Source organism: Labrus mixtus, chromosome 2 (assembly GCF_963584025.1).
Source record: "Labrus mixtus chromosome 2, fLabMix1.1, whole genome shotgun sequence".
NCBI classification, from domain to species: Eukaryota; Metazoa; Chordata; class Actinopteri; order Labriformes; family Labridae; genus Labrus; species Labrus mixtus.
Genome location: NC_083613.1, coordinates 21,430,099 through 21,449,166, shown reverse-complemented (window position 1 = coordinate 21,449,166; position 19,068 = coordinate 21,430,099). Strand labels below are relative to the sequence as shown.

General features: G+C 37.8%; 2 protein-coding genes across 2 annotated transcripts; both read right to left on the bottom strand.

Moving 5' to 3' along the window:
- Window positions 1-5,099: 5,099 nt before the first annotated feature.
- npy2r (neuropeptide Y receptor Y2) lies at window positions 5,100-8,770 on the bottom strand. The gene is made up of 2 exons (XM_061027244.1): window positions 8,589-8,770; window positions 5,100-7,223 (listed from the first exon to the last, which is right to left on the bottom strand). The coding sequence occupies exon 2, from the start codon at window positions 7,197-7,199 to the stop codon at window positions 6,087-6,089; it is 1,113 nt and encodes a 370-aa protein (XP_060883227.1). The 5' UTR covers window positions 7,200-7,223; window positions 8,589-8,770; the 3' UTR covers window positions 5,100-6,086.
- A 6,836-nt stretch (window positions 8,771-15,606) lies between these two features.
- si:dkey-30k22.5 (lecithin retinol acyltransferase family protein) lies at window positions 15,607-18,461 on the bottom strand. The gene is made up of 2 exons (XM_061056325.1): window positions 17,951-18,461; window positions 15,607-16,226 (listed from the first exon to the last, which is right to left on the bottom strand). The coding sequence occupies exons 1-2, from the start codon at window positions 18,437-18,439 to the stop codon at window positions 16,071-16,073; spliced, it is 645 nt and encodes a 214-aa protein (XP_060912308.1). The 5' UTR covers window positions 18,440-18,461; the 3' UTR covers window positions 15,607-16,070.
- Window positions 18,462-19,068: the final 607 nt, after the last annotated feature.

Genomic DNA, 19,068 nt, shown 5'->3' with positions numbered 1-19,068 from the left:
AATACTATCAAAAAGTGACACCCCACCACATGGAAACATTTACACAAGGGACACAATGATTTGAATTACATGTTTCTGTTCTTTTTATGTGCATGAATAGAATTTTGACCTTGTTCCACCTTAAATAATGCCGCTTTTGATAAATGCAGTCTGATTGCTAACAGCAGGAGAGTTCATGCAGTGGAGTTTAATTACAAAAGAACACTTTGAATGATGTACTCAGGCTCCAGCCATCATTTATTTGTTCAGCTGTGATTGCACAGTCCGTAGTATACATTTAACTATATATATATTTATATATATATATATATATATATATATATGTATATATCAAATAACATTTTTGTGAGTTTGGTTGTGCAAGAATAACCAAGTTACATGAAAATGTTTGTTGTTATGATCACTATATTCAGCTGTAATTAGGGCCAGAACACAGACCTTGGAGCGAGGACCCTATTGAAATGCAATGAATTATTAGGGACCGACCCTATAGGAGCCCTCAGGCTGAATGATTCAACCAATGAATGAATCGCATGTTTGGCAGCTTGAACATGCCCCAAAACTCTCAAAATGTTTGACAAAATTAGGTGAAATTTGTGTGTAATCGTTATTCAGCACATTAGCGTCGTAAAATAGCTCCACAGCGCCCTTTGCAAATGTAGGCACAGCCCCTACATGCATCAAACCCTGACATGTGTCAAACCCCGACATGCATCAAACTCCGACATGCATCAAACCCAGACATGCATCAAACCCTGACATGCATCAAACCCAAACATGCATCAAACCCTGACATGCATCAAACCCAAACTTGCATCAAACCCTGACATGCATCAAACCCAAACTTGCATCAAACCCTGACATGCATCAAACCCCGACATGCATCAAACCCAAACATGCATCAAACCCAAACATGCATCAAACCCAGACATGCATCAAACCCTGACATGCATCAAACCCTGACATGCATCAAACCCAAACATGCATCAAACCCAGACATGCATCAAACCCTGACATGCACAGGGACGCTAGCGCCCATTCAGTACAGCTTGCAGCCCTAGTCAGATGTTTAAAATTATGTTGAAAAAATCCTGTTTCCGTTTACAATTTGTATGTTTGTTTGTTACTAGATTAAATTCCTTACTTATGTTAAAGACTTTGCCTATGATATCTAATGTACCTTACTATAAGTCGACATCGTCATTTTAAAAAAAAAACATGGGACACAAATAGTGGCCCTTAGTATCTTTGACCCCTAAATCCTCTCCTCCCTCTGCAAACACTGTTTTTGTTTAAAACAGGTTCATGTGACTTGTTTCCTCTGTTGCAGTCATTAAAGGTATAAAGTAACATGTTGTCTTGAACAATGGCTTCAGTGACATGAAGCCATGTAGGATGCATGCAGGATTTTGCCATGGGGATATTTGGTTTGATTTTGTCCTTGTGAATTTTACCCAGTCTTCTACCTCCTCCCTGAAGTGTTGGTTTCTCAACTGTTACCAGTACAAATCAAATGCAGTTTTGACTGTGACTTCCATGCTAATCAAAGGAGTTTTATTAATACATGGTGAAAGGTTTTTAAATCTGTTTTTAAATCTGGCTTAAACATAAGGTCAATATGTCAGCCATGCTTTCACATATTAATTAATGGTTAACATTCACAGAACTTGTTGATAGGCTCATGGTAATAGAATAACTTGGGTTGTACTGATTTCATGGTCTGCCTGTTCTTTATGGAAGCGATTAGTGATCAGAATTCAAATGATAAAGCTAATTTGAAAATTCAAATGCATCAACAGAAATGCTTTTTAATTTTCAGAATATGAGTGTATTATTTGACTCAAAAATAAAATGATGATTAATTTATCTAATTTGAATTTTAGTTTTCAACTTCAAAACTGCACATTCTTTGACTAAATTAAAATGAGGAAGAAAATGACATTTGCTTTATCATTTTCAAAAAATGCCCCACTAAATCTGTATCATAATTCAAATGAAAAAGCTAATTTTAAAATGAAAATACAGAAACACGTTTTAATTTTCAGATTATAGGTGCATTATTTGACCTATATTTAAAATGAATATTCAGTCATCCAGTTTGCATTATACTTTTACTCTCTATGTATGCATATTGTATGACATCATTCAAATGAAAACGAAAAGGTCTTTGGCTTTTCGTTTTCAAACTTGCCATGCTAAAAAGTGATCATAATTCAACCCAACTCGAAAATGAATTGGCAAAGTGGACGACGCAGGAAAGTGACGTCAGACTCCAGCTCCCAGGCAGGTGAACGTAATATTTACAGTCTATGAGGCGAGCGGGCAGAACGCGCAGTACGATGGGTGGCGGGGTGCATCTTTAACACTAGGGCAGACTTTAGTTCACACTGTGATACAGGTGGTGATCTGAGTGTTTTTTTCAGCGCACACTGAACTTTCAGCGAGCATGAGACAGCAGCTTTATAACCCGAACTGCCAAGTCTCACGCGTGACACCATGCCACTATCTCTGACCGTGAGAGTCACTCAATTAAGCATCTGCACGCCGTGAAATTCACACAGACGTGTCCTAAGACCGCTTTATTGATAGATTATAGATCACTCTCTTCTCTGCTTAACTTAGTTACATTAAAAAAGATTATCGATTGAATTTTCTGTTTCAAATAATCTCTCCAGCTCTGTGCACAAAGTGTATCTCATCCTCTGTGCGTAATGGCACACAGTCTCCCTCTCGACCGACTATATGAGCTCTCTCTCCCTTTCAGAGATTGTTTTGTAGTTATTAAAAGAATAATCAACTACAAGGCTAAAATTGAATCAAAATCAGGGCAACAACTAGTTTGGAGCTTGTAACAGCTTTAAAGATGCACCCCGCCACCCATCGTACTGCGCGTTCTGCCCGCTCGCCTCATAGACTGTAAACATTACGTTCACCTGCCTGGGAGCTGGAGTCTGACGTCACTTTCCTGCGCCGTCCACTTTGCCATTTCATTTTCAAGTTGGTTTGAATGATGTCATACAATATGCATACATAGAGAGTAAAAGTATAATGCAAACTGGATGACTGAATATTCATTTTAAATATAGGTCAAATAATGCACCTATAATCTGAAAATTAAAACGTGTTTCTGTTACTGTATTTTCATTTTAAAATTAGCTTTTTCATTTGAATACAGATTTAGCGGGGCATTTTTTGAAAATGATAAAGCAAATGTAATTTTCTTCCTCATTTTAATTTAGTCAAAGAATGTGCATTTTTGAAGTTGAAAACTAAAATTCTAATTAAATAAATTAATCATCATTTTATTTTTGAGTCAAATAATACACTCATATTCTGAAAATTAAAAAGCATTTCTGTTAATGCATTTGAATTTTCAAATTAGCTCTATCATTTGAATTCTGATCACCAATCGCTTCCATAGTTCTTTCTATACACTTGGATTTGATGTATACTGAAGGACATGTGACTTCACCTGTTTCTGTAGGAATATTTAAAAGAAATGTTGCCATTAGCATTTATATAGAATATTGATTTATTTAACTAAAACTCGATACACATATTCAAGATTTTTTAAATAATTTTAATAACACCTTTTTTAAATTAACCAACACATCCATGAATACACAGTTGTTGTGGTGTGTGTTGTAGGGTTTTTTTTAGTTTCCCTATAATGTTTATTCAGTGTTTGAGTTTACTTTACAGCTGTGTTCCAGAATTGAATTGAAAATAATTACACTGAATTGCTTGAAACAGTATTTAAAAAAAAGACATTGAACACAATGTAAACACCTCATAGAAAAGGGGCTTCTTATCTTTCAGTGACACAATCAAGGTTACAAACACTGCAACAGAAATGTGTTACTTCATATTGATTTTACAGTAACATTTGTCAGCAATAATTGATCAGTTGGTACAGAAATAATCATTTTCTTTTCTCTAAAAGTTGTTCTGATTTGAATGGTAAAGAGGGTTGGGGGCTTATGTATCTGTTAATTTGCTATATGAAGGAAGATTTAAGGAGCATACAGTGTAGTTTTCAGAAATGGTAAAACTCTATGAACTGAGAAATATACGCGCGCGTGTGTGTGTGTGTGTGTGTCTAATGGACATGTCCTTGTGCAGCTCTCTAGTCCGGCCCAGTCAAAACACTTTACACCTACTGTACATTTCAAATTAGTTTATTCACATCACATTCATACACTGATGGCAGAGGCTACTATGTAATGTACCCCTCAGTATTAACTAATCCCATTCATACACATTCTGCTGAATGAAATTGTTACACTGTAACATTGTCTCATCGAGGACACTTCAACGTGGGGATTGAACTATCAACCTTTTGAATGAAAAACAAGTGACGACCGACTTTACAACTGAGCCACAGTCACACCACAGTGTGTGTACATTCTTAGTTAAAATACGATTTCTTTATCATAAAGCTTAACATTTTAGGAAAGACTGTACACAAACTGTACGAGGTGTTTATAAAGTTAAAGGACACATCATATTTTTATAACCATTAATTTAAAAAATGTACAAGGCCAAATGAACCATAAATAAAAAGAACTAGAATTTATACTTTATTGATCCCGCGAGGGGAAATTTGTTTTTTCACTCTGTCTAGTAAACATGCTACACAAACATGAACTGAAATACACACATATGCACAAACAGGATCCTGTGGACATGCACTAATGGAGAGGTCTCAGAGTGAGGGGGCTGCCCACGGCGGGCGCTCCTGAGCTTGTGGGGGGGGGGGGTTGGGTTGGGAACCGGCGACCTTCCGATTCCCAACCCAAGTCCCTACAGACTGAGCTACTGCCGCCCACAAAAAGAAAGATTGAATCACTACTTTCACCGAAACAAATCAAAGTTGTCATTAATTTCTTGAACCTGTATTAAAATGCTTGTATAGCTAACCTTCATTTGATTATTATTATATTATAATATATGTAATATATATATATATATATATATATAATATATTATATTATATATTATAAGTTGTTCTTTCAATATAACAACAATGTCAGTTTCTACTGTGGGTAGTGGTACTTGAGGAGTTCAGCTTAGTAAAAAGCAGTACATGGTCCAAAAACGTTGGGAACCTATGAACTAGTACACCTTGAGAGGCAAAATCCAGTGAAAAGAAGTACCTGAACAGCACTTGCTGCTTCAAGGAAAGCTCAAGGTTAGAACTGAAGGAAATTCAGACGAGAGCAAAGATATCTTCTTCTTTGTTCTTCTGGTTTTTATATCTCAAAAAGTAGACCATGTCCTACAGTTTTATAAGGAGAGAAGCAGACAGGGAACATAAGCTTACCGGAACGCTAAAACTTGAGTGTGCCCAAATTTAAGTTTTAAATAACTAAATTACTTTGAGAGAAACAGTCTGATCAGATCAAAACATACAGATATGAACCATACACAGACAAACTCCCACAATACAAAGAAATACCCACAACTTACAAATACTGCTTTTTTCCGTTTTTTATGTGTAATAATAATCTTTGAATTGCTCTGTTCTTAAATTATCTTGTAAAGTTTGTTTTTATGCCCACTGTAAAGCATTAGAACAAGCCTTGTTTGTTTAAAAGTACTCTATAGATAAATCTGACCTCGACCTTGACTTATGTTTTGACCAAAACTAATTGGAAAGAGAGCCGTCTTGGAACCCTTCGGCTATTGTCAGAGAGCCATACAGCCTCTGCGAAGGATGGACATTTATGTATTTTCTAGAGTATAGCCATAAATGTTGTTTTTTGGACTCTAGCTTAGAAGTTCTTTTCAGTTTCCTGCTCATTGTCCAATAGTAACTTTTAGAAGTAAGAATTAAGGTGAAGTTAGGAGTTTCTAAATGCATATTGTTAGCTCCACAGATTATGGGGACATGACGTTTTATGACCCTATGACCCAATCATAGAGAAGGTAAGTTAAAGTAGAAGCTCTTTTAAAATGTTTTTATTCCAGCCCAAATATAGGCTATATCTATAACGCTTCATTTAGGAGGTCAGAGTGCCCTCACAAAACCAAATGGAAATATTTCCATGCATGATAATCAATGAACTTGCTCTTACATGTGTATTTTAAACCTTAGTTGATTTAGAGTCTGTGTAAGCCCCGTCTTCATCCTTTTGCCTGTCTCTGCCTTTAGATCCTCTTAGCCTAAAACTGAAAGGCTGGTAACAGTTAAACACAGACAAGAAGGCTTTCCTGTAGTTTTTGTTCATCCATCCATACAGGATAGGGTTTACGAACGTGGAGCACATAGCCATGATGTGAAACACGGTGAAAAGCAGCTTAAAGTCCTTCATGTACGACAAAGTGCTGTCAATGTCAACGGCCAGCTGAAAAGCGTGGAACGGCAACCAGCTGACAGCAAAGACCACCACCATCATCAGCAGCATCTTTGTGGTCTTCTCCCTACGCTGGTTTCGGACGTTTCGTCCCCTGCAGATCATGTGATTCTTCAGTTTATTCCAGATGCGAATGTAGGCAACAGAGGTGACCATCAGAGGTAAGCCATATTGAATCAGTAGCGCGGATATGCTGTAGATGCTTCCATTCATGCTGCTTCCGGGCCACTCCTCTGTACACACCTGGATAGACTCGTTCGGCGGGAAATCTAATGTCCCATACTCCCTGAAAATGGCGAGTGGGCTAGCTAACAGCGCACTTACAGCCCAAGTGATGGCAATTACTAGGGCACACGTGTTTTTGGACATCTTGGTCTCCATGTGGTAGACAATGCTCCGGTGGCGATCCAGGGCGATGACGTTTAAAGTGATGGTGGAAACGTGAACCGCAACACCTTGAGCGTAGGGCAGCATGAAGCACAACACCTGACCGAACTTCCACTCGCCATACAGCGTGTAGATTAGGGTGAAAGGCAAACATAATGTGTTCACCAACAGGTCTGAAACAGCTAAGTTTACGATAAAGAAACTGGTAACCGTTTGCAGATTTTTAAACTTGAAGACAACATATATCACCAACGAGTTTCCAATAACTCCAAACAGGATGATGGTGCTGTAAGCCAGGATGAGAATCACTTGAACTCCTATTAGCTTCGTGCTGTCGTCCAGCTGCAGGAAGTTCTCATCTATTATAGTGTCTTTAGTCGAGCAGCAGTTTGAAGATTTCAGTTGAAGCTGTGAATCTTCAACTTGACTTGTGTTAAGTTGATCTGATGTTTCCATGGTTAACAGTCCCCATAAGTGACTCTGTGAAGAGATGGACACCAGTTTCAGTAACAAACATGATCTGGTACAACAAAAAACTCAGTAATCAGTTTCTCTAGTATTTCAAAGGTTTTCTGTGATTGTTGCGACTTAAAGGTGCACCATGGAGTTTTGTTAGAAATATGTGAAAGTTGGAGAAATTTACAGATTCTGTGGTATATCTTCATAATTATACACAAACTGTCCTCAGAGGAAAATGTGGTCCCTGGACACTGTTTGAAGATAAAATGCTACGCGGGAAATTGTGGTGGAGGGCCCGCTGCAGTGAAACCGTAACTCTCCTGGTAGCTTCTTAGCACCAAACAGTGTTCCAGGGACCCTTATTTTCTTACAGTAAGTTTTGTGTATTCAGGTCAGAAAATATAGCATATAATTGTTTCACTTCTCCAACATTCAAATTTCACTACCAAATCTATGTAGTGCACCTTTAAAATGACTGTTTTCAATGCAGCATTCCTAAAAAGTGGCAATGCAGTTGCAGCATTATAGGAGCACTCTTTCGTTCAGAGCAGAAAACTGAATGACACTAAAACAACATACCATGAAATACTTAGCTTGCACTGTGAAGACCATTTCAATGCTTCTAAAAGTGCAAAGGATAACTTAACAAATATTGATTTACATTCGATGTAGACTTTTATGAATCATAAATCAGGTTTTAAGTAAGAATGCACTGATGCCTTCCTTATGTATGACCTGCATTACAGAGAGGGAAGACTGATCCATGGTACACATGTTAGAAACACGTATTCAATACACGCAGTCTTTTAGGGTGACGTTGCTGCATCGAAGTATTGTAAGAGCTAATGAGTCCACAATGAACCAGAATAAGCAAACGACACATTTCTTATAATATCTAGCCTTGTTCAATTGAGCTTAACATCAAGGAGGCACAATGAAAGTTATGATTTCAGGAGGAGGCTTATCCTAAAGAGTGCACGAAAGCGAGAGAGAATTCTCTTTTTTTCCTCAATTTATAGGTTAGAAAATGCACGTCCTTTTAGGTTGCACTATCACGTTAAGAAGTCTTGAATAATCATATTGAATTGCTACATAAAATACAAAATATCCATTAAAGATAACCGTTGTATTATTATTTGATATTATCGTGACAAGATTGTTTTTTTACTTTAGAGACCCCAGTTACTGTATGATTATGTTCGGACTGAAAATCTTCAATCTCTTGGAATACTTTTACAATGAAGAAAAATAAACTGTAACAGAGACACCTTTGGTTTTTCAGCCTTTAGTGTCACAGCAGGGTTCAGGCTCATTTCCCACACTGGAGTTGTCCGGATCAAAATAACAAATTTGGATCAAATGAGATTTTTAAAAAAATCCACTCACCTCAATCTAGACAGTGTGATTTTTAGAGTCATCTCACTGTTTTTGCTCCCATTAAAGTTTACGATTATGTTTTGACTTGCTCCGTTTCGCTTCAGTGTTATCCAGAGGACCAAAGCAGTATAAAACACTCAAACTCACGCAGGAACTATATTCCTCGTGCGCGCAGTAATTGGCTGTGCGCACTGCAGAGCGTCTGGCGCGGAGATCGCACTACCTGCCCTGTGAGACTCGACACTCACCGATGAGGAGGGGTGAGGAACAGTGAGGAAACAGCTTTTTTTCCCCCCCCCATAGCAACATCCTCCAAAACGACACATGATGTCTCTCTTCATTTCCAACGAGTCTGTTTGAGCTGGAATCGTAACGTTACCGCCTGCCTGTGCCAAATTAAGAAGATAGATCATTACAAATAAGTAAATGAGTAAATTTAGCACTTGTGTTCTCTTAAATGTTTAATTCAGGACGTCCAATGAAAAGATTATATGAACTACAATGTAAGAGACCCTGGTTTATTGTTAAATTTGGACCTTGCGCTCTGCTGAGTGTGTCTCTGCATACAAATATATACGTGACCCTGGTTAGTGTGAAAGAGGTTTTGAACTCAATTTCCTTCCCCAGAAAGAACAGGATACAAAGAAATACAATCAAGAAGGGGGGTATGGGTAGCTCAAAATACAATTGAAAGCTTTATTTACAGTGTATACATTTATGTATAATTTTAAAGTATCTTTGAGAAATGTCCTTTCAAGTTTTTTGATCAATAAAATACATATCAATCTATTAATTATACGCCCTATAATCACATAGGGTGACCTTAAAACCTGACTACATTTTTTAAGAAAGGTTGGGCATGAGTTCACACATGATTTTGTTTTTCTTCTTTCCAGCTCTAAGTCAAACGTAATACTGTGAAACAAACATCATTTCTGTCATAAATGTGTCCTGTGCAGGCTCACAGAGTGCTCGAGGCAGGACACCACGGAGCCAACACACAGACACACAATTTAGAGTATCCTCTTCCCTTAGAGCGTACCTTTTAACGACAGGCACATTGACCAATATGAGGCAATTATAAACCAGCAGTAATTTTGCCATGATGAAGACAACAGCATCACTTTGGCCCAGATTATATTTAACTATGTATATGTCACTATGACACTTTTCTGAGATGCTAAAAATCTTTCAGCTTCTTTCATTTCCTCCACAACCACTGAACGCACCGTCTTTCTTATTGGGTTAGAAGACAACGGGTTTACTATTCAGAGTGTAGTACAATGCATCAGACCCATTTCAAACTGTTGAGCCTCTGGCAGGTAATTAGGCTCATAATTTGATTATCATTATTATAATCCAAGACACCATGTGGCCGTTGGAAATTGAGTTACTGTCCAGCAGCATCCTTGGAAAAGGAAACTACACAGATGGCGAAGTAATGAGGAAAAACAAGAAAACACAATGTTTTTGTAGAAGTCGAGCAGTCGTTTAAATGATGACCCATGTTTAATGTCAGCACATTTGTTTTTCAAGAACTACGCAAGAACACCTGATCCAAAAAAAATGTCTGCTTCGCACTGTCAAAGTCTGTCAGCATCTTTTTTCCATTCTCCAGTCTTCTCCACAACGATGTATCTCATATTGTTTTCTTTGCGGTGTTTACTTAATGTGTCATCTTCAGTTTGTATAGTTCCCTAATGTAGCTTACTTTGTGCTTTTTCCTTTTTCCCTCAGTAAACAAACCAATGTTCAGAACTTCCAGAACTTTTCTGCAGATCAATATGATTACAGTCAATCCCCAATTCCTCAAAAAGCTTGTCCACTAACCTATGGGTGATGTCATAATGGTTATATCAGTTTACATCATAACCTGTGGACTACATTTGTATTTTTTTGGCCACTTGGGGGCACTATATAAGCTGTAAAATCAACAATAATGTGTTTCGCACTTTAATATGGTGAATACATTCAAATTTGTTGTAAGGTTTAGTGTGAAAAATGAAAGGGCAGGAGTTTTCTGCATAGGAAAATACTTATTTTATCTCAATCAAACATTTACTTTTTAGTTGAACAAATATCTCTCTGGTGTCTCTTCATCATAAATTTTTAAGTCGTTTGTTTCAAGTTATTCATTATAATTTCATCAAGTGAAAATATATTCTTAATTCATTTCTTTACAATGTGTACGCCCTTGTCAATGAAAGGCAGAGCATGGAAATTATTGTTCTATTAATAAGAACGACTCATCCACCGATCTAATCAGCAACATGCAGCAAACTGATAAAAAAACACATCAGCACAGAGCAGTGATGGATTGATTTATTGATTATTGAACTGAATCAGGCTCCAGAGATATCTGAAGTGACTGAAGCATACTTAAATATCTCCACATACGGTGGAGACCACAAATGAGACCACAGCTCATTTATCATTATGCACAACACAACGTTAATATGCGAAGCTGCATAACCCCCTTATGTTAAATTATTGACCAAATGCCATCTGTTCTTTATGAGTCTGCACAATGTCATGACCAAAAGAACAAATGTCAGTTTGAAAGTGAAGTGTTGCAACAAGGGAAACAAACTTTTATCCAATCATTATTAGCTTAAACGCACACAAACTCATACAATTGTGACAATTTCTGTCCATTTTAGCAAAACGTTTCTTACCTACATTAAGGTGTGTTTCCTTTTTTTGTTGTCTTCCAAAGCTACAAAAAAAAAGCATGATTTTCTACACAGACTGTCCTCTCTTTTCATCTTTATGCTGATAGCTGCAGAAAGAGATACAGCAGGAATGAGCGGTAACCAGAAGACATGAAACAAAAGGATGTTGAAATTACCTGTTTGTGTCATACGCAATGAGAAATTAAAGGTATTTCCTATTCATACACAGGATTTCACTTACAGGGTGCCACGAGGTGTGTTTATTTCAATCTTTGTCCGTATACCCAGAGACACCAGGCTCTTTTATGAATCTAAATTAGATGATCATAAGACAACTTCGAAAACCAGCTGCTGCAAATTTGTATTCAAAGAATGATAACACATTGACCTTCCTTTTCAAACGCACAGCATCCCCAATGTGTAGCTATAGTCAATTTAGACTTATATCACTACATTGTTTTCTTACAGCCCGTCCAATTCCGTCTGCTGGTTGACTTCTCTGTTCAGTATTCAGAATGATTATTACAGCTGCTGCTGCTCAGCCCTCTCTACTCATAGCATCTAATAAAGCTGTGGACAACAATAACCGTACCGTTCCACTTAAGGTATGTTGGTTAGCCATCAGACCAGTTAAGCTACAGTATTGAATATGTCCAGGAACAATATGCAGTGTTTCAAATATTTTGGGAACAGTTTTAATGCCTCTCAGCTCAGCCCCTTTATTGTTGTGATGTATATGATACATCAAAAAGTGGCCAGCTGACAGAAAAGTAAAGCCCTGAGAATTTTCTCTATATAGCGTACACTTAACAGCATTTCTTTTAATGTGGGTTTTCCAAAAAAATAAGCACTACGTGGCACAAATTGCTTTGTGAGCAATGTTAAGCCTAGCTTCCTTGCTAGCTCTCTGACTGGCTTCTGAATAAAGGGGCCGAGCTGACTGTCATCTTCTCTGGCTTATACACTTACTATTCACAAGTAATCTTACAACCCCACTTCAAAAATTAACTACTTTAACCATCTCATTTTATTTATTTGCCTGGATGGCTTTTGTGTAATATGAGCATCAAATGAAACACAAGCCACTGGGATGTTTAGCATTTATAGATGTTGCACAGATGTCAGGATTTGTGCGATCACACCAAAGCAAGTCCAAGGCAGCTGATGACATTAAACTTTGAGTTTAACTGTATAGTCTGCAGTTTGGAACATAAAGACCACTGCTCTATAGAGGCAATTTCATGGAGAACCAGCCTTTTTGATTGTGTGGGAAACATTTCACAGCTGGAATGTCTGGTCTCAAACATCCCCTAAGGCTGTTTGGGGGAAAAATATTGAGAGTGAGGAAACAGAGAGTAAGCGCTGATCTTAGATATCAAACATGTTCTGCTTGGAATATGCAAACCATATGAATTAACAGCACAGCGATGTTCTCTGTCCTGTATTGTCACATGTGAATGTTGACATTGAAACCATGTTTATGGTTGAAGCAAGTCCTATTTTTTCCCTAGAGACTCACTTGTTTGTTGGTGCTTCAGATTTGATCAAAACTCATCTCTCACTGGAACAGAAATCTTGTTGTCTGCAGCGGCCATGTGATCCATGTTTGATGTATTTATTTGTAGCTCAAAAAGAGGAAACCCCTGGGTGAATAGATAAAAATCAGATTTTTCGGCCAAAAGCTAAACGGCATCTATTTCAGAGGTGACAAAACTCAGTTACTCTTCAATCTCAGCAGGGACTTTGAACCTGCACTCAACTTGATAGATCTAGTGGGTTTCAGCCCATTACATCAGCCTCCCTTAAATCAATACATAGTGTTTCTCTGCAGGATTCATGCTTAGGTGTAATGTCAAGGTAATTACTCTTCATTACCATTGGATTTTACCTATGTTACTCAGGTTCAAAGCAAAAATCCATTTCCACATCTTACCCACAGTGATTTTTTGCATTGAATGTGTCCTGAATGTTCATCAGGTACATAGTTTAATGGAAAATATTTGGATAAGTCTGCTTACTTTAGGCTAAAGGTCAAGAAGCTTATCTTTATAAAATACATGTATTCATTTCTTCATTAATTAACATTCAAAACAAACCTTTCCTCTTCCACACCTGCACCTGGTGTTTATATGTTTCTTGAGACATAATCGCCAGTAACTGCTGATAAGTGGAAACATTGTGAAACTTTTTGCAAAACGATTAAAGTGTGGTGCATGAGACTTAAAAGATAGAACTGTATTTTACATGGTGTCAACATGTCCACAGGGAATCTTTCATTTTAAAAAGATAAGATAAGATACTTCTTTATTGATCCCCCAGAAGCTAAATTAAACGATGAGATGTGTCTGACTTCTGTCTTTACAAACACCTTTTCAAGAGGCTGAACACTCACAATCTTTCAAATGGTTGAATTCATTTTTATGGTTTTACTGCCAAGGAATTCAGACCAAATTAAAGATATGGCATATGGTGCTAACATAGACCAGTTTGTGTTCCCAACTGTCGATTAATCAGCTAACCTCCACACCAGATGGCACAATTGCAATTGCACTGTTAATTAAAAAGCACTGTTTGGCTTTTTGAGTTTATCCACGCAAACTCTGTCGCTTTGGACTTGGTTGTCCACATATATTCTAATATTTTTAAGTTAAGAGATATTAAGAAACATCATTGTATAAGTCATTTTAGTATTTATTTCTTGTCCTTGTGTAGTTCAATCTAAAATCTGTTTCATTAGAGACAACATGAACTTGCTAGCTCTGTAGCCACAGGAGGTCATAAAGTCAGAAATAATAATAATAATAATAATAATAATAATAATAATAATAATAATAATAATAATAATAATAATAATAATAATAATGATAATAATAATAATACAGATTTATTGATTTTTTTAATGTAAAAGATGTTCCTTGCTAAGCACTATGCTTTATGGGTAATGAAACCATTTTAATGTTTTCCCTTCGGACAGAACTCAAACTACAACTCTTACCCTCAGAGTCTTGAATTAATTATTCATCAAGAAATTCAAGGCTGATTTTAGTATTACCTCTTGCTCATCATTCAGTCTCTCCTTTATTCTGTCAATCTGATAGCAAGAAGAAAAAAAATGTGCCCGTCTATTTTAAAGGGGTATTGCTAAAAAAAAAAAAAAAAAAAATCAAAGTTACTATCCTTACAATGACTTAAACACATATTCTCTGAAATCAGGAGCAAACATTTCAATTGTTTCCGGAAGCTTTTTTCCCAAGCCTGCATCCAGTGTCATGTTCCCACAGACAGTCCTTTTTGTCCCCTTTCATTTGGCACAACTAAAACAGAGAAAAATCTTTATATGAGAAATTAGTCACCCATTTGAATATCATTTTCTTCTATATTTGGCGGCTGTGGATCAGTACGCCCAGTAGAGTCGGTAGTAGAGACTCTAGAGAGACGAGAGCTGAGTGAGGCCACCTGTGCCTCATTGGACAGAGTGGAGCCTTCATGTTGTGTAGTGTTTTTGTTTCTACCTAAAAAGGTGTTTACTGTTGTAAGTTGATATTCTGCTTTAGCTCTCCACTTGAAATAAAGATATGTTGCTGTCTAATGATTTATTCTTGTTTCAGTGGGGCTTTTGTTCTTTGGCTTCCCTCTATTCCTGAAATGGTTTGCTCCAATTAGGGTGAGGCCAAGAGAAGCATAAAAGTAGACTCAGCCAGAGTCCGTGGCAAAACATTTTTTCTTTTTCTGTGGCAGCTTGCTGTGAGGCTAGTTGCTTTTTATTAAATAACCCTGGACTGTTATTTTTTTTGCTCTTGTGTGCATTTTCGGTTAATAAATCCACCACTTTATGTTTGCAACAATTTCTTCCTCCTGAGCAATTCTTCTACAAGGACGTCTTTTTAGTCACCACCAGTGCCGAACAGCTACACTTTTATCCAGTGGCAGTTCTAGACCACTTTTACTGAGGGGGCCAAACTAAGGCCAGTTGTTTTGTCAGAGGGGAACATTAAACCCAAGAGAAAAAAAGACAAAGATGATCGCTTTAAAATAAAATATATATATTACGCCAAATAGTAGTGCACATCATTAAATACCACAACATAAAATACCATGAATTATATTTTTTTCAGTAACAGTATTTAATACTAGATTGTAAGTCAGGTTGTTGACTCAAATACTGTGTATGTGTTATTAGAGGGGCTCTTCCTTTTGGAGGGGTGGCCACAGGGGGGACCAAGCTCATTCACACTAAATATAGTGTGAATGAGACATGAAGTGTAAAAGCCCTTTGAGTGGTCAGAAGACTAGTAGAGCTTAAGTCCATTTACAATTGACCATTTTACAAGAAAGAAAACACGAACAAAAGCAGGTAGAAATACAGATTTAATGGACTGACACACACACACACATCCATCACTATGATATTTCAAGTGATTCTATTTTTTTTTTTTGTAAGAAACTTATTGCACTTTGTCCAAGCCAAACTTTTAACATGAGCAGAATCTAATTACAGTTTCATGAACTTTTCCTCAACTCACAAAACGCACTAAAATTCTCTCTCATAATATCTCTTTATCTCCACCTTGGTCACCAGGGATTTGTAAATGTGCCAAACCAAAGCCAATAGTGAACATTAATGATAACAAACAAAATAGATTTTAATAAAAAGCTGTTGACTGTAAAGAATGATCGATATAAGACGACACATTCACATCAATTTATAAAAAAAAAAGACCTAAAATGATCCAAAGAACATAAAAAGTAAACTCATAAGGAACTCATTTCATTTCAGCCTCCACCAGCGTGTTGAATGAGTCTTTCTTGCTGGAGGCCTTTAGGCTGCCATCCAGATAGTGAATGAGATGAGCACGGTCAGTAAAAGTGTCAGTGGTGTCACACAGCCCACATACAGCATGGCTCCTACGCCGCACAGTGCAGTGAAATAAGAGCTCATCCTGCTGCAGACAATTTTCCGTACTGCTGTGCAGAACTGCAAGGAAGAGGGAGAGAATTAGACTCTAAGCAAAGTAAAGCACAAATAAGCAGCGTAGAGTGTCTGTTATCAAAGGGAAGTCTTCATGATCTCCAGAATAACATCATTATGACATGAGGAAACACTAGAGGGAGCCACTCGACTCTGAAAGAAGTACATTTTTCACTCCAGTGGACTGAAGCAAACAACTCTGTGCTGAGATGTAACCTCATAACCTCTACCATAAAGCTAGTCAATCAATGTGAGGTAAAAAGAAACTAACATAAATAAACTCAGATTATCACATCTTTACTCTGAGTTTTACTAAATGTGTCCAATAATCTGTTTATGACTTAATCCTGGTTAATGACTGATGGCCATGCAGTCGCTTCACGTGTTGTGAAACTCAAACTATTAGCGTCTACGTGTGACGTCACCATAATCCCCAGGATATAAAAAATAGAAGCATGTGGGAAGAATTAAGGAATTAAAGATTGCTGTTGAATCAAGATTTCGCAATAAATCTCAAAATAACAATCTTGTGATGGATTGTTATAATCAACAGGCTGTGCAAACTTACATAAAAGTTTACATAATGAAAACTGCTGAAAAGTTGTTTTTTTCACGTCTGCTCTAGAACAACACTTGTAGTTTTTCATGTATAAACTGTATTTTAGTTGGCCTAGCACATATCCAATTTAATTTAAAGGGATACTTCACCCATTTGCATTAAGCTTTGTATCATTAGAAACCTGGTAGTATTTTTGAATGGTCGTGCATCCCTCCATCATTTTCCCCTGAGATGGGAAATCTTTGTATTTCTGAGTCTGAAAAGGAGCTTCCAGTGGCGCAAAATGACGATTTTTGCGTCACTGGAAGCTGTTGCGGTTAGCGGGGTGAAACTACAACGCTAGTTCCTCATTGCCGAAAGGCCGGTCTTGTGTTTTTGCTGCTGCGGCCGCTGCCCGCCGGGGCAGTTGCTGGCCGCTCGCCGGGACACAAGACCGGCCTGTCCGCAGCAACCGTCTCGCGGCTATATTGCTGGCCGCCGCGGCGGTGAGGACGAGGAGCCCGAGCTGGGGCGGACTGGTAGTGTCGGTGCTCTCACTGTTTGACTATGGACACAGACATAGAGTCTGTTTTCTGCCAGGAATTTGCAGTGCTGTGCATTCTGGGATTTGGTGTCTTTCATCCACATGAGCCAGAAAGACACTTTCTGCCTTTTCTCGGCCAAGAAGGCACCAACTTCAAAATGTATTTCACATTTCTACTACATGTATGACCCAATGTCAATACAGATTTCAACGGGTGAAGTATCCCTTTAAGAAAGGCTATCCTTGCTGCATTTTTAGACCACAGTTTGCCCTCTTTAATTTCCTTCTATCAAGAAAAGTTTTTCAAACAATAAAAAGTGTTTTTTTCAATCAAAAGACTAGTTAGAGCAGTTCCATGCGTAAGAGGTCAGCTCTTCCTCAGTTCAAATATACTTTGAGCTTTTTTGTTATTCAATTAACAAGCAATTGCGTTTTATAAGAAACAGACAGTCTTGGAACATCTATGCAGCCAATTAGTTAAAGTTGATGCTATAGCTTTGATTAAACTCATAAATATTAATTAACACAGGATAAGGACTTTGTATTTTTCCCTAGTCAGTTAAATTGGTAAGGAACAGATTTTGTTTGACAGCAAATTGGATGAAAACTGTGAACCTTTAATATTTTTACTACAAGAGGAGACTGTACCTGGTAAGTCTGGTAGCTGATGGCCATGCCATATCTGCAGTACATGACGAAATGCTCACAGTTGTACCACAATAAGCTGTAGGTGACTGAGCCCATGAGTTTTTCTGCCCGTCTGGCTATCTCATCCCCGTCCAGAGGAGGCTCGCTGCACACCTTGTCCATGTGGTTGACCAGAATCTCTGAGCCGAACCCGAAATCAGAAACAGAGTCCACTCTTACGCTTGCAATCTTAGCAAGGACCCCCAGCAGCAGGCGGTTATTCGTCACCACCGTGGAGATTGCAGATTTATCCTTGGAAATCACAGGCAGGATGTCTGGTATGAGGTGGGCTACACGGTTGTCACCCAAGTAAATGCCAAAGTGTGTGAATAAGGTCCTGGGGACCTCCAATAGATCACCACGTTTGTACAAAGACAGGTCATACTGTGACTTCTCGTCCTCCTTTTTGGAAGAGACAAAGAAAAAGTTGATGAGCTGGTACAGAAACATGATGGCAATGTGCTGAAAAGAGCCTCACACCCATTTTATATGAGCTGCAGTTGGGAGGGACCAGACTGGTTAGGAGGATTACATGTTGGCCAATGTTGCAGTATGATTTTGACATGAACAAAGGAGCTTTCTCTAAGCACTTGGACGCGTGTTCAGATTTCTCAAACTCAGCTCTTGTTTCTGTTGTATTAAGGCCAGGCGTCTCATTAAGACAACTAACATGTTCAATGGGTGTTTGCAAGGTCACACGGATTGAGCAATTGTGCCCCAATAAACGTGCTTTGTCATTACATTACTTCGTAATCTTTACATTCGATTCATCGTTATTCAGCACTTTTTTGGATATATATAAAAGATGTGGATATCGCATAGGCTAGTTATACTGCCCTACAAAGGCAAAAGGCAGTAACTTCATTTTTTTTCGAAAATGAGTTTTTGTCATTTTTGGAACATTACAGATGTGCTTTATCATGTGGACAAATATCTTCAATTCAATTGTGTTGTTCTTTTGAGAAAATAGTAGGTTGTATTTGCCTTAACTTCCAAAAGCCCTCCAGAAACCAAGGCAGAGTCCAGTAACTTCACTCATAAGGGTCTTTGCCTTTGTATTACAGCTGAAAGAATGCTCA